General features: G+C 42.8%; 2 protein-coding genes across 2 annotated transcripts in view; one reads left to right on the top strand and one right to left on the bottom strand.

Annotated features, from left to right (window-relative positions):
• The window catches only part of LOC120957677 (protein limb expression 1 homolog), a 265,788-nt gene that overhangs the window by 55,900 nt on the left and 193,001 nt on the right, over positions 1 to 16,887 (top strand). The window lies entirely within an intron of this gene.
• The window catches only part of LOC120958070 (mucin-5AC), a 47,747-nt gene that overhangs the window by 7,018 nt on the left and 23,842 nt on the right, over positions 1 to 16,887 (bottom strand). The window contains exon 2 of the mRNA XM_040380625.2: positions 2,416 to 2,722. Coding sequence (XP_040236559.2) covers positions 2,416 to 2,722 — 307 coding nt within the window. The remainder of the gene's footprint in view (positions 1 to 2,415; positions 2,723 to 16,887) is intronic.

Genomic DNA, 16,887 nt, shown 5'->3' on the forward strand with positions numbered 1-16,887 from the left:
TATATTCCCTTTTTTTTAATCATAAGCATTCCATCGATCGAGAATTTGTTGGTAAATTTATAAATATATTTATGTGATTTGGTATTACAGTAGAACGTCGATTATCCGGGGGCGGATTAACCGGCGGGCGGCTTAACCGTGCGCATAAATGTGACAGCTGTTCCAACGTACAGCGAACATTTGCTACGATAGTCAAGTGGGCAACCAGATTTTTGTGCAGCTCTGAGGTGTCTAAGGGTATTTTCGAAATTCATTTTTGTTCATGAACAGTTGTTAATCCTATAGTAATTGATTAAAATAATATTTTACTAATGATTAATCGATTTATTCAAGTTGGATTAATCACGAAAATTAATCCGAAAATACACGGACCGGAATTTCGCGGCCGCGGAATTCCGCTTGCTGAAAAATGTATGGATATGACAGTTCGGGAAAGTTGCCGTTGACACTTTGTATATGGGTTTGACAGCAGGCGGAATTCCGCGGCCGCGAAATTCCGGTCCGTGTATTTTCGGATTAATTTTCGTGATTAATCCAACTTGAATAAATCGATCAATCATTAGTAAAATATTATTTTAATCAATTACTATAGGATTAACAACTGTTCATGAACAAAAATGAATTTCGAAAATACCCTTAGACACCTCAGAGCTGCACAAAAATCTGGTTGCCCACTTGACTATCGGCAACCTAGTAATAAAATAATTTTTATATGAAAATTACATTTCTTGAACCATTATCCGTGCAAATCGATTAACCGGCAACCGTCCGGTCCCAAGCTGCCCGGATAATCGACGTTCTACTGTACTACATCAGTAGTATAGTATTCTTTTTTATACATCATAAAATATAAAAATTCATGAAAAACACAAAAATAAAAACAAATAATTTCTTAATTGAAATTGAAAACCAATATATCGAACTACAGACTAAACATCATAATAAACATGATGTTTTGTGTAAAAACTCTTTACAGTTACCATGAAAAAAGTGCAGCCAATGCAATACCCCACAAAACACCACAACTCTCTGAACTTCAAACAACACTCCAGCACAGTCAAGTACATCGTAAAACCACTCACACACACGCACACCCGCTGCTTGTTCTATTCTTGTGCAAACACAACGCCAAAACACGCACCGGCACACCGCCTCTCGCTTTTAATCATGCGTCGCTGTGGTTTTTTGATTGAAGATTGATGAGCATAATACGATAGTGCAGCACAATATCATTCGGCCAGGCCAGCCCAACCACCGAGTTTGCTAACCTTCTGCCGTGCGCAACAGCACACGCAGGATGACGACAACGGGCAACACGACAGAAAAAAGAGCACCACAAAAAACACATCACAGAACGGGGCTCATCTATTGATCAGCTGACTTTAATTAAGCTCCAGTGCAAAGTTTGTTTTTCGGTGACCCGAACCGACGTCGGTCGGTGGAAAACTGTTGAATTATGGTTCGCAGAACACCGGTTCTCCTCACTGCGTGTGTGTGTGATGGCACGTTGGTGTGCAAAAAAGTCATTCCGATGGTCAGTCGATAGACTGACAACCCCTACCGCGTAGTAGTGGGTGAGCAAGCCAAAAGGCACACTGGCAAAAAATGCCCCGGTACCGTCCGCCATTTGTCCACAAGCAGGGACTATCATTAAATCCACAACAAAGAGACCCCTCGCGTGGAAAGCGTATGGAAGCGTAGGGGGGAAAGGATATGAGCTTCATAGCCAGGGTTCCGTGATGATGGGGATGATGATGATGATGCTAGACAAGTATGGGGACAAAACCGAACCAAAAAAGCATCATATACGCCCCGCCTGCCACCAGGGGCGGTGTGCCCTTCAACCGTGGTGTGCCATGGTTATCTTTGAGCTGCCGGAAGGAGTGGTATTAAATCAGTTGATGCATCAAGTCCCGGCATGACATAATGAATGCCGGGAGTAGTTTTGCAACTTGTCCAACCATGCATGGGTCGTGGCAGTGGACGTAGTGCGCCGTTGTTTCAGCCCATGTACACCGTACCGCGGAAGTGGGGTGTCACAAAAAAAGGGCGACACAACTGAAGGAATCATAGCACGAGAGGACACGATGGATGCGCCAGGTGTTTCACGCTGCCCACACCTGTCAACGGGCGGGCTAATGTTATCCATTATGTTTGTGCAGTTTTGTGCTATCCGAAGCGTAACGGGAATGGTTGTGAGGAAGTGCTGGAAGAAAGTGATGTTTACATACTGAAGAGAGAAGCTATTAGATGGTTCCACAGTCGTTAGCTACCAGAAATGGTTCATAATTTGCTCACTAAATATAAATTCCACTGCTTACTCAATCTTTTAATTTCTTTTTACCCTTTTTTATACACTTGCTTTTGAGACAAAACAATGGAGTTTTCAATGACTACACACTTGCAGCTACTTACTTTCGCTGAGATCCGCCTTAAACGTGCTGAAGTAGAACGCCAGCCCGGCGACGCACAGTACCGCCAGCACGACGATGAACGCGGCCGACATCAGCAGGATGGAGAACGATTTGATGTTCTTCTGCTTTTTCGCGTACAGCGACGAGGACAGGTTGCGGCTGTCCCGCCACAGTCCCCAGGACGTGTAGCCGTAGTGGCTGCTGAGGCTGACGTCCGTCGGGTAGGAGTATTTGCTCATGTGCGTGTACGGTCCGACGAGCGTCGACCGGCGCCCGAGCGTGTTCTGGTAGGATGCATACTCATTAGCCTGGGAATGGGGAGAAAATTTAACAAAAAAAAAACGGTGTTGAAGAAGTTTAAGACCATGTAATACATTTTTTTTAAATAGTAAAAATATCAGCTATGATTATTGTAACTAGTATTGTTATTTAAACACTTCTTTTTAATATTTTTATTGTTTTCATCTATTCAAAAAGACATCTGGCCTAGGCTGCCCTACATAACTAAATAACAATGAAGCTAACTGAAACTGACATCATAGAAAACACATGGTTCTGGCGAACGAGCAAAAATAAATTAATGCAAATACTGACACATATAACTTAAAGCATCTGACTGTCAATATTTAACTCAAAGAATCGTTTTAAGATTATCTACTAATTTTAAGATAAACATTATTGTTTAAAGTGCTATATGCAGTTATTATTTGGTGTAATGAATGATATTAAGCATTGAATAAGACCTAAACTCAATGCTTAATATTTATCGTAGTCTTGATTTCCTGCAAAGGACCATAACATAAATTTTCAAAGCTATTACATTGCATTTCCTGTACTGCTTTATTATTGAGGTCATCTATTTGCATTTGCAAGCATTTGCTCGAACTGTGATTGTTTTATTAAAAACCGCTTAAGCAGCGATAATTCATATTGCTCCTCTGATCAATGAAGTACGTTTCACGATGTGAAGTGTTGTTTTGTAAGAAAAGCCATCCCGTTTTGGTGCACTGGAAATCGCTAACAGATATCGTCGACTGATAGAGTTATAGGCCATTTTTTAATCGGAAACGTTAAATCATGCCTTGCTGCGTATAAATAGGCACTTGTTATATGGAAGACAGCTTAAGGCCAAAATACACTGAACATGTTGCATCCAATTAAATAGAAACTGTTAGAAAATTCAGGCAATTTTCATTACATTTTGTTATAAAAAGTATATTAAAACAAATTTCATCTTAAAATGTGTACTTTCAATATAAAAATGCTCCAAAAGCATATGATAAAAAAGCAAGACATATGCAAAAGGTCATGATATGAATAAAAAACTTACACGATAACAGTAAATTACCAATAAAGTTTCCATTTTTTGCAATGCAAAATGATATCTTCAAAAATAAGGCATGATAACTCGTCAAACTGGGAAAGTGAGTAGAGAAATGATGAATAACAGTCAGTATATAGATATCGCAACCCGAATAAGTAAAGCACGTAAGCTAGTTTTAATCGTACCACCTAATGAAAAGAGCAGTTTAATTCGAGTATGCTAGGATATTAAATATTTCATCTATCCATCTTCTACCAAACTGAACTAAAATCATCGCTAACGATAATAACATACCAATTCGAACCAGTAAACATGTCTTTATGTTCGTGTAATTGCAAACACTTCTTCGCGTGCAGTGTGTAAAGTTTACCATTCGCACCGCTTAATACCCACCGCTATAGGGAGGATGAACTCATAAACGATCAACGTAAGACAAGCTCCACAATGAACCACTTAACACCTGCACACCACCGTTTCACAAACACTTCGCTTTGCCGTCCACTTTTCTGGCCAGCATTACCAGTACAGCGCATGAACAAAAAAGATAAAACTGGGCCACAGAGCGAGAGAGAAAGGATAAAAAAACCAGCACAAATCAAAAATCAACATCCAATCGATAGGAATATATGAAGTGTATGTGTGTGTGTGTGTCTGTGTTTGTGGTGTGGCTTCCGTCTGGTCGGCCGAGTTTCGTTCACATCGTTCGATGTGGATCATCAGTCGACAGGAAATCGAAGAATACCGACGTACCGGGTAATCCGCCGTGGGATCAAATAAATCCCATCAATTACGAGAGCATTGCGGTTTGCCCCGTCCACCACCAACCTACCATCCCGTCTAGCAACCGTACACCTTTTTCCGGCGGGCAGGGTTGTTTTTCCCTTTTTTCAGCAACACTCTCAGCCCTCGCAGCACACAGTGGCACGGAACACGAAAGAGAAGTACGTGGAGTAAAAAAAATCCATAGACACAGCATCAAAATGAACGTTCACATTCAGCGCCACAGTGCCCAAATGGATGCCATTTGGTAAATGTTCGACTTCGAAACGATCGAGGAGTGTTTTGTGCAGTACATACATATGTGTGAGCGTGGAGTGTGTTTTATGTAAGTGATGTTTTTCTATTTCGCAGGATGTGCCGGCCGCCCCCGGTACCATAAATACCGATCGGTGGTTTATTTGTTCCGCGTCCACACTCACTCGGCCGCGCCAATGCAAACTCTAGCTGCGAGGGCAAGGGAAGGAAGGTGAGATAGTTCTCCCCACTCGAATAAAAAAGGAGAGCGACAAAAAAAACAGGTGATCTAAACGCCAGCCAAAGCCCAGCGGTCGGATTGGCACCACTCGCGTGTGATTCTTCCTTCCGGGGCTGACGACGGGCCGTGCCGGAACATTTCGGAAGCGTTCAATCAAACAGGGACATGGGAAAAATGGTAGAAGATGCGACCAGAAGAAGATGTGCGCTGCATTTCCATAACATGCCACCGACTGCCGCGCCCTAACATGTGTGTATGTGTGTCACTGAACTGGTAGCCGTGTCGGGCCGGCAAATGGCCATGATTGAAATTCTATCCCAAAACATTCGCCAAAGACACAGACACACGGACAGACAGACGGACGGTTGCTCACGTTGCAACGCGAGTGCACCATCGCACCATCATGCACATGAGAAATGTCCATCACCGGGGTTTCGGGCCGAAAAAGTCGATTCACTTCGGGGGCAGTGGACGATGTGTTCTTTTTTTGTGTGTGGAATGGAATGGTGGACTTCAGCATGATACTACGCTCTGTTCGTGTGGCACGGTGGCTGCAATTTAGGCAATAGCTTTTCTATTAGATTGATGAAGTGCATCACCAACACCGGGGCGATCGATAAGGAACCACTGGGAGAAGAGGGGAGTGTTAGATCCAGCGCACACATACACACATAGACAAAAAATCGCAAACATCTCGTTGCGCTCGAGGGGTGACAGGCGAATCAAATCGTCTAAACCCCCCGAATTATGGGGTAGCGTGACTGCACGGTGGCAGTAGAAGGTACGGTGCAAAAGTGCAAATGCAATCTATTTTGCCTGGGTGTGTGTGTGTGTGTGCGCAGGAGGGAACGTAGAGGTGTATCGAAGCCCTGCGGTCTGATGGCTTGCGAAGATGCGGTGAACATTCCACCAAGAACATGTTGATATTGGAGCGAAAGGAGCAAAAAAAGGTGCATCTCGTTATGTGTGAGAAACAGGTACACTGCTCGTTTTGTGAGGATGAAAATAAGGAAACGGTTGTTTTTGGTATTACTATAATCCGTTTTTTACATTTTAGTTTAAAGGATTTTTTTTGCTAGCTGTTCATTTAACATATTTTAATATGTTTTTGAGCAACCATTAGATGAGAAACGCACATCTATAATGAGGTGAAGCCATAATTCAGGGATAGAAAATGGTGTTTACACAGCCAAGAGTCCAACGTTTAAACAGGAACAACTGCTGATAAGCTCATTGCTCAGCCTGATTAACATGAGTTGTGGTTACAAGGGACTTTACTGGAGTGTTTAGAGACTATCTGAAGTGCTGTAAGTTTTTCACATAATCTTGTTTTATCTTAAGACGATGGCAACCCATTGCAAGTATTTTATCGTGTGGTAAAATAACGATGGGAACTAGTGATGTGCTCTCTAAATCGCAGCCAAGAATCTGTTCCGACTCCGGCTATAATTAGTCCGAATCCGACTCCAGAGTCGGTCGGAGTCGTCTAGAGCCGCTTTGAGTCGTCTAGAGTCGTTCGGAGTTGGCCGGAGTCCGGAGTCGTAGTCGTCCGGGGTCGGGGCCGTCCGCAGAAAGAAAGGTTTGTTTAGGAAGTGCAAAGCAAAAAAAAAAAACACCACGAAATGAATTGTCTGTCCACACACACATTACACCGGTCAACTTTGGCCGACAACGAACGGCATCAACTCCGGACAACACCGAATGAATCAGGGCGATTCCAGATTACTTCGTAAGACTCCGGACGACTCTGTACGACTCCAGACGACTCCGGACGACTATGGACGACTTTGGACGACTCCGGACGACTCCAGACGACTTCAGACGACTCTAGACGACTCCAGACGACTCCGGACGACTCTACACAACTCCTACTTCGGGCGACTCCAGACGACTCCGATTCTGAACTACTCTGGACAGCTTCAGACGATACCGAACAGCTCCAGCTAATGCTGTAAGTATCCTTCCGAGTCGTTTCCGAAATTGTCGGAGTCGGATCGAAATCGGCTCCGGAATTTTGACAACTTTTCCTATGACTTCTAAGAACGTTTGTGATATAATTTAAAAACAGGTCTTAAGTCTTCAAAATTTTAAAGATATTTCGTATATTATTTGTTAGTTGTTTATTCATTATTTGTTTAAATAATGTTCTACCACACTGCATGCCCGAGCTGACCCCATAGCCTGCGAACAAACGGCGTCCACAGGCCTGCCCACGCCCGAAGGCAGAGCTGATGGCATACGATTCTATCTTCACCATTAACATGAGAGGGACAGAGCTTATACCCCGAACGTACCCGAAAGGTATGCATGCTTTACTCATCAGGATCTAAAGGCAAGGACAAGGCAAAAGAGACACAGAAAAAATTCCTCACGGCTACACATGTCCTTTTGATGCGTTGTCTATGCGTCTCGCTCGGTATCACAGCGCCATACGGCAGGTAAGCAGTACAAATGCTGCTACCTGATACGCACACATGTTTATCGAACACAACTATTCGGCTCGGCGCGGTAAACTTCACGAGGACGCCGGAACAAAAGGGCGCAGACTTTTTCATGATTTTGTATGACTTCGGCTGTTTTGGACCGTGCGTGTAGGCGCAGGCATACAGTGTTGTGGTACAGAAATTTGGAGAATAATCTAACAAAAACCCTGGTAGATCTAGAAAAGATTTATATTTTGAATTCATTCCTTGCTGGATTGTGGAGAGCTTTACAATTTACACTTTACATTGGACGAGGCAGAGTAAAATTTAAAAGATGTAAACATATCCGATTGAAGTGAATCCTTAGTGCAGTTCGCTGCGTAGAGAATCAACATTATTTGAACAAAATTTGGCTTCCTGTTTCTGTTAGCACTTTATATGATCCATTATCAAAGTCATATTTGCATGTAAGAGTTTTATTCTTTCAAAAAATATGTCCACGGAACTATAATGACCTTGGTTTAATGTGTAGTTATAAAGAGCTAGATAAAGAAGAAGAGTGTACAACCCACATGGTCATATAATCATTATTTTACATTTATAATTCCGTTTCCAACGAAACAATTTGGGCATTAGTTGAAAACCATGCAATAATTAGTGTTGGCAACGAGTAGCGAGAGCCTTTTTACGCACGCTGGTACACAGCATTCCAACACGTTCGTCGCTCATTATCGGCTCATCTAAGCACCAAAGCTCCCGGTAACAAACGAACGTACAAACAAACGTACGCTGTAGTGCATTTTTGCAACAGTCGCCCCGGGGGCGAGCATTTTCCAAATTTCACTGCAGCAATCACACCAACTCGGGTCGGAAGCCTCTAACGTACGCTAGCGCCATTGAAATTTTGCTCACTACCCTCCGGGCCCCGTACGTTGCAGTAAACACATTAGTTCTCTGATAATGCAATCGCAACGCAAATGGAGAGAGAGAGAGTCCGAAACCGGGTAGAAATAGGAAGCGGCCCGTACCCGTTCGATTTTCTGTCCAGCGCAGCCGTCCTATGGACATGTACATGTAGACAAGGCGATCGAGGGAAAAACATCCCTTCCACAGCTTCCATCGCCTGCCGTATGCACACCGACACCATTTGCAAAATAATAAACAGATATCCCGTGTGTGTTTGTACGTGTGTCTGTGCGTCACAGCAAGATAACCTTGCTGCCTGCAACCAATCAGTGGGGAGCTTGCAATCGATTGCTTGCGTTACCAAACAGGCCGTTTCACTCTGAAACGCACTCCATTAATGGGGGAGTGGAGAAAAGTTTTTTACGCGCTAAAATCAATTCCCAAAACATGCTAAAATTCCCAACTTGCAGAAGAATCATTTCACGTCACGTCAGCTGCATGTGCCTCTTCTACCCAATCTGCCCTAAATCAATAACTGTTGGAACCGTTGGAGTTGAGATTTCTTTCCGCCTCATTGCTACGAGCGGCAGGTGAGATAACCTTTGCGGCCCTGCTGCAACGCGCCGTTTTGCTTGTCGAGGAGAACGAAGCGCGTACAGTTGCAAGGGTCCAGCTTACGCGTAGGCTGGGCATAGTTTGGGCCTTTAGCGCTGGCCTGCCCTGGCCAAACGATGCACACTTGTTTGCCCGGCCCGATTCCGTATTGTCAGATCGAAGATAAATACGTGCGAATGTGCATATTTCTCCACCCTGCTTTGCCGCTTCTGCGCTTCATGCAGGTCCTTTTTTGACCCCGGCCACAGTCTCGGTGTTATTCCCCCGCGAATCGTGCATGTTCGTTTTTCATCATTCGCAGCATCGGTGTCGTACACACTTCTGCACAAATGCGGTTAGAGTGTGCGTGCATGGGCACGATAAATTACACTTAATCTCAAACGTAAAGCACTTTTGAACACAGGGATTGAAATTGAATGAAATCTTACTTTATAGCCATGGAGGGAGGCTTTTTTTAGCATCAGTTTTACTGCATAGCTTTTATAAATAAAACACCAATCGGAATGCACTAGGATAAACGCACCAACAGAGATGGTTGGGGTATTTATCCTGTTAACGTGAGGTAATCAACGATTTTTCATCAATAATTATCATCAATCGTGTTGGATTTAGACTTCATAAACTAAATCAATCGTGTTGGATTTGGACTTCAAGATGTTACAATTAGACACTTTTTTCTCATTATGTTTTTCTTTTTTTAATCGTTTCACCGTACACTAAACAGACATGTTCCGATAGTTGTGATCGTTATAAAATTGGAAGAAATAGAACCAATGTTTGATCCCTGGCTTTGTGTAAAAAAAGTTAGGCACTGAAATGAATTTGATGTTCATTATTTATCGGACAAAGACCAACTTTCGCAAATTTTTCAGAATGCAAAATCGACCACGAATCAAAATTTTATACACGCTTATTGATATTGAATGCTGTATTGAATAATTCATCAATCAAAATCATACATGTCTGACAGTTAAATGATACCGAAATGTAAAGTTACATCATAAATTCTCGATATTCCTATTAAACCAGCGTCAAAATTGAGTTGCATTCCAATAATGAATAGATTTTTGTTGATCTTTTTGGACCATCACAATAGCAGCAAAGTATTCGGAAAAGGATGTTTTTTGATTGAAATTTGTTTTTTCTAATAGTAAAATATGTTACAACCAGACAATGAACAGCTTTATGCATTTAATCACACACAATTCCATTCAATTCCATTCCACTCCATCAACTATTTCCTTTTTAATATTTTATTTGCATTGAAATATTTCTGTTTCACTATAATTTCTATCAAATTTCCTAGTTTTGGCCTTGGTGAATCTCCATTTACTATCACTCGTTGAGTTTCTTGATTACATTTTCCATGATAGTTTATAGAGTTTCAACATTGATGTTCCTGAAAACGAATGCTTTTCTAAATAAATTGTCATCAATCTATCAAACCTGCAACTACAAGGCATTGAAAATCGAAACCGTTCATGGGTAAATAATATTTAATAATAATTTTATAAACAATTTACATGAACAATGTTTCTCCTTGTTTGAGTCTCGATTTGTATAATGTTTATCTTTTTTTTCAGCAACATTCATCATCCGTTTGCCAACAACATGAACCTTCCTGTGAATGCAACACATTTCCCAATGCTTCTCCCACACCAAACCCGTTCGGTTCTGTTTGTTTTATCCGTGCCTCAATTTCGCTTCTGCCAAGGCTTTCGATATCTCTCTCTCCCACCCGCCAAATGGGTGGCCGTATTTTATTCGCTTTTATTTCAATAAAATAAAAGGAAAAATCACCCCCGAGAACGATTAAAAAATTCAACAGTAAAATGCTTTATTGAATATAATGCTGCAATCATTCGTCGCGCATGACACGGGTACGAAAATAGCTCCCCGAAGAGTTGGGCCTGGTTGGGTGGCTCTTTTGGATATGAGGCTTCAGCCGGCGACACCAGCCGAAAACGTGCATCGGCGTTTCGTTTCGAAGGATGAGCCCTTGCAGCTAGAGACAAACAACCGCGCGCGCGATTGGGCAGGCTGCCGGGCAAAGTGGGCAGAACGCACAACACAAAACCCAAAAACATACCCCAAAACAAATACAAAAGGAAAAAAGTGAAGCACAGGCTCCCTCTCCATAAGCCGTATCGCGCTCGAGCGAGCCTGGATAACGGGCCGTTGAATGCAGGGGTGCAGACAGGGATTGTCGGACGGGCCCAGCGGCAGCAGGGCTGGTAAAATATTGACCAGCATCGGAAAAATTCCGTGGACACGATTCTGTTCTGGCAATTGGCCAACGGTACGACATCATTATGGAGAACGGTTTCGACTGCGGATGGGTTTTTGGGGTGGTACACCATCGGTGGGTGTGTGTGTGCGTGATGCCGGATGGACCGTAAACGCAGACACGCACCCGGGAACACAGCCCAAATGGTTCATTGGATAATGGTTTGTCAGTTTTGTTGTTTTTTTTTTTAAACCGTACAAATTGTTGGCTTGTTTTTGTCTCTTGCTATTCCTCACAGGGAGTGTTTTTTGTTGCTTTTTTGTGTTGCAAATAGAGCATCGTAACGATAAAAATGAAGCACACATGGAGCCAGCTCTATGCACTTGGGAGGAATAAAGCGGACTGCATTCTTTATAGAGCTGAATTTACGCAATTTCCTTTTGCGCCCCTTGTTTGCATTGCATTCTCTGGAACGAAATTAACTTATTAGCTTTTTGGATAAGCGCAGACCATGGATGAAACAAAACACAGATGGGAAATGAAAATAAACTCCCGTCGGAATGTATTATTTTCTTAACATTTCATTCCCAAAGCATTCTAGAGAGCTTTTTTAGCGTGTATTTTTTGCTCAATTTGTTTGCAAAATCTTAATAGAATGACCATTCCACCTATTAAAGCTTCCCCGGTTTTGCATCCAGCCCCTAAGACGATTTCAGTGCTATTTAACTTCTACCTACAAAAAAAACGAACTCAGATCTATTTCAAAAGACCGGCCGCTATGAGTTTACTAATTTTCAATTCCCAACATGTTGCTCGCACCCTTGCACCCCCAACCCGTCGCCCCGTTCTCGCGGTAACGAGATAAGGCAAACGGACGACCCGTACCCGCCACCGCCAGTGCTCAGACAATATAAATTCTTGCAAAAGTTTAATTGAATTTTTCTGCTCCCACCGAGTCACCGAGTCTCAACCACTGCCTGGCAAAACCACTGCCGGTGGACTTCCGTAAATTCGCTCGACTTCCCCACTCTGGAGGGCCCCCGAAGTATTGGCGAGTTTTTATTCGGATTCATAACCGTGTGCGCACTGTTCCGACGCGGCACGGAACGGAGGGATGGGGAATCTGGGCAAAGCTTATTTATAGATTAAAAGTTAGCGGTACGGTGGGATGCGGAAGATGGGCCTAAAGTAGCATTAATTTCTAGCTGTCAGAATTCATTTTCTCCCCCGGCCGAAAAGACTCCGCGCCGACGGTCGTGGAGTGGCCGGATTGCTGACCGGCGTAACACTACACACTGTCTGTGGAGGGGGGGGGGAGGTAGAATGGACACGCAATTCACCGTTCGGTTGCGTACGGACGCGTTCCCAAAGCAAAACCTCCGAACGATGCGAAACTGTCCAACCGATACTGATTGGAAGGATCTTCCAAATTTGCTGAAGCTTTACACACCGAGTCTCGAGCTGTGAAACGGTAGTTTGGTGTGGGTAATGAAGCGGGATCGAAGAATGGAGAGCGTGGAGAGAGAGAGCAGAAGGTATAGGAACAACAGCTAATGAAACGCTTGTAAATAGGAGGAAATGAAATGTTTTATCAATTTTCCAGTTATTAAAGGTTTTTTCGTGTGTTTGAACTTCATGGTGGAAAGAGCTTCTACCGTAAAAAGTGAGGCCAAATGTGAAAATTAGTGTGGAAAATGTTCTATTTTTCATTTGCTTCATGTATTGAAAATATATGAGTAATAGAAATGGCCAGACCGTATCGCTTAGTTAATTAATAATTGGATTGGCAGCACACCAAATTTGAACAGCACGAAATTAGCGGACCACCATATCCAGCATTCTTACGCTATCTAATGACATCCATCCAGGGTTGTGTTCGCTCTCCAATTTCTTCTAATTAATACAGCAAACAGTTCGCATTAGCTAACAATGCAATTTTTGAGAACTTATAGAACATCCGATAAATTAAAAAACTTTTGTGGGCCGTACCTTGTCCAGAGATAACAGAACCGGTAAATTAAGCCATTATCAGTTATGTCGCTTTTAGCCATTCTCAGCCTTACAAGGTATGCGAGTAACTGATTAAAATTCAACACTATACTACAGTGGCTCACGCAATCGAAGATACAGTTGTGTTCGGTAGTTTTGCTTTCCCTTTTCTTGACTATTCACTCTGTTTCGATACCTTCTTGTTCTTTGACTCAACAACCGTTGTTGCTTGGCTTTCAGTGTACGTATGGCGGCATACGGTCCATTTGGGGCTTGAACCCATGACGGGCATATTTTTAAGTTGTACAAGTTAATGACTGTACGAGTTGTTTCGATACCATTTGGAAGCAAAATTAACCAAGACATCGAATTTGTACTCAATTAATATTATGTCCATTTTTTCAATCTCTCTTGGATAAATTGAGACACAACGCCACTATGTGTTGGACGACATTTTAGATCATAATTTAGTGTTGACGAGCAACAACAGGCTCCACACAGGCCCTCTCAGGCTGCTTATATCAACTGAGGAAAATGTAGCTTAGACAACAAGAATTTCGAAAAGCACAAACCCAATAAGAATTTCGAAAAGCAAAACGATTAACTTCTAAATTGGCGAAACTATTACAACCTGGTTGTGTTTCGAAGTTATGAACAAGATCATCTTGTTTGGTAGGGTCGTTGCATTTTCCCGAAGAAAGTTGACATGACATGATGATAGCTTATACAATATAAATTTAAATATTGATACCATCTTCTCAGCACACTAGTTGTGCACACAATGGGCCTCATCGCGAACGAAAGTCGATAAAATTTATCTGATCGGTTAATTTGCTCGAATCCACCGGTGGAATTTATTTTCCACCGGTGGATAATTTTCTCCACCGGTGGATAATTTCTCCACCGGTGGATAACTCTTTCCGATTCGAGTAGCCATTGATTTTGCCTATCTGTCAATCACACTTTTGTTTACATTTAGAGGTGTTGTTTTGCGGAATGAATAAAATAGTAAATTTGGCTTATTTGGCCATCTAGTGAAGAATCCACACCAGGCCTTAGACAGTACTGACTGTAGGTCTATTCAAACAATCCGGGTAAAGTGTAAAACGGTTTGTAGGCTGAACAAGTCTAGTTGAAACAAAATCGTATGAACTGGAGGACGAGGTTTGAATCCTTTCTGAGCTTGCCACCTTCACTGACGCTTGTCCTGTCCCACATATACCATGTGCGTCCATCAACTCCAGCCACCGCGAACGTTGGATCCGTGAACGTCCGTATTTTACGCCCTCGTGCAAAAATATATTGAAACAACGCGGTACAATTATTCCATGCAATAAGGAGTGTCCGAAACCGCTCACGGTCTCTCGCCCTCGCCAGTCCATTATCCTGGCCTTAATGACTGACGCCTCCAAGTCATCTGGCCACTTTAATTTAAACCTACTACGCCCTCTCCGCAATTGCGGATTTAACCGTAAGCGGACTGATTGGCCGCAGGAGGCTCCGTGGATATAAAGTCCAACATATATAGTGTGTACAGTAGTCTCATCGCGGGCCTCCATGAACGATAGAGGCTCCATGGACGAAGGGACTCAAAGACTAGAGGGGCTCATATATGAGGGATTCCCATCAATACCCCCCACTCCCCCAAGAAAAAAATTAAAGTGTATTTGATTCAAAGCCAAGAGATGAAATCTCCCCCCACCACCTCTCCCTGCACAACACCTGGGACGATCGTTTCCATGCCTTGAACAAGGACCGTCCACTGAAGACTGGCGAGCTTGATACGACAATGAGTGTGCTTCCACACGTATGATGATGATTGCGTCAGATTTGATAAAAATAAAATAACTACGTTAAAATTGTAATGTATGTGATTCAGAAGAGAAGCTATTCAAGTGTACATATTCGTTTAAATGGATGAACAAAAAAATTCATTGGGTGACACGTTTGTCACGAGGCGTGGAACATAGCGATGTGTGTGTCAATCCGAACACTCCCGGGCTGTACCCTTCCATAAGCGACCCTGAGTTTTTGGGGATAGTCCGGAAGGTACAAGTAAGCACAACACCTTCGATAGGTGCAAAACAACGCAAACGATTCCGACCGGAACTCGCCGCTCCAACGGATATGAGTTGCTTATAATTTCTTGTACCTAGTGATAATACTGGTCTTCCCAATCTCGTTGCATTTACGTGTCGGAACCATGTTCTAACATGCCATAAGGCCATAACATAAAGTTATATGCCAATGAGTAGGCATATCAACGCTGCACCATAGAAGAGGACTGCACCACGTAAACAGACCGTACAACACCGTTAAGCGAACGTGTGTACGTGTGTGTTAGCTAAGAACGGTTCGGCCGTTCGTCGTAACCGTTGGACACGCTCTCTTTTGTGCGAACTGTGAACGAATAAAGACCTCATCGAGCCACGACTCATCATTATAAGGATGGATAAAAGAGAAGGATTAGCAGAAAAGGATTTTTTTTGGTTTCTTATTTCTTACCTTGAACTATAAAAACTAGATACCTGTTATAAACCTAAATTTATGTGTTTTGATTGTTTATTTAAAAAAACAGGTAAATTTATATTTTCTAAAAAATAATATTTTAGCTAAATCGAGTGATAAAACATGTTAAATAACTCAAACAGCGATAAAACATCCTTTTTTGCGAGCTGTGAAACATGGTTTTTAATATTATTTAGTTTTCCACTGTTATATCAACTGGGGTGGAGCAGTAGATATGGCTATCCGACTGAAATGGTTTTTTTTATATGAAGTTTTCAACTGCATATCCCACTGCTCGACTTTTTAACCACGTTGCTATGGCGACAAACACCATTCCACTCCACTGCCAAACCGATCGGTTAGCGAAGATTCTGATTGAGAAAACGCAATTGGATAACATTGGAATTTTGCTAACCGATCGGTTAAATTATCCACTCCGTTATCGACTTTCGTTCGCGATGAGGCCCAATGATTCATGAACCAAATTAATCCAAATAAAAACCGCCATAAAACCGTTCCCGAGTGTAATTTAATTATACAAAAATTATACAGCGATGTAATATATGGTAAGAACAACTGTAAACGAACAAAGAACAACTGCGGCTGGAGATGGCCATTGTACTTCATTTCCATAATTCCATCAGCACCAACCATAAATGGACCGCTCGCGGTGCGAAAAGGGGGGAAAACACCCTTTTTCCGCCGTTCAAACTCACAACGGCTACAAATCTCTCGAAAAGAAGCAATCTTTCTCCTCCGCCGTTCGCTATCTAAAAGCACGGTGGGAGAGCCATCTAATTCGTTGTTCTTGTGGATAATTATTTCATCGTAAACAGGCAAGAAACAAAAAAAAAACGACGAAACCCGTAACTTTAAAACATTGTTTGCCCCGGCCGGGAAAAGGTGTAATACCGAACCCGGCGGTGTAGTTACGTTCGCCTTTTTCTCCACACTTGACCCATCAAACGGAAAGCTCACACCCCCCGGGGGGGGCTCGAAATGACCCCTGGCAAAGCAGTATGCAGCGTGAAAAGGAGAGCGAGAAGATGCACGGGGGATGATGCTTCGTCTTTTTATCGATGCTAATGAGACCGGGAAGTTGCGGGAAAAGAATCAAAACGATTGCTGCTTCCGTCCATCCGTTCGCGTCCCGCTAGCAACGATGAGGGCTACACTCCGTCCTACGATGGCGCACTGATGGGACCCTTTTCTTTTCCTTCCCCTTT

The sequence above is a fragment of the Anopheles coluzzii genome, chromosome 3 (genome assembly GCF_943734685.1).
Source record: "Anopheles coluzzii chromosome 3, AcolN3, whole genome shotgun sequence".
Classification (NCBI taxonomy): Eukaryota; Metazoa; Arthropoda; class Insecta; order Diptera; family Culicidae; genus Anopheles; species Anopheles coluzzii.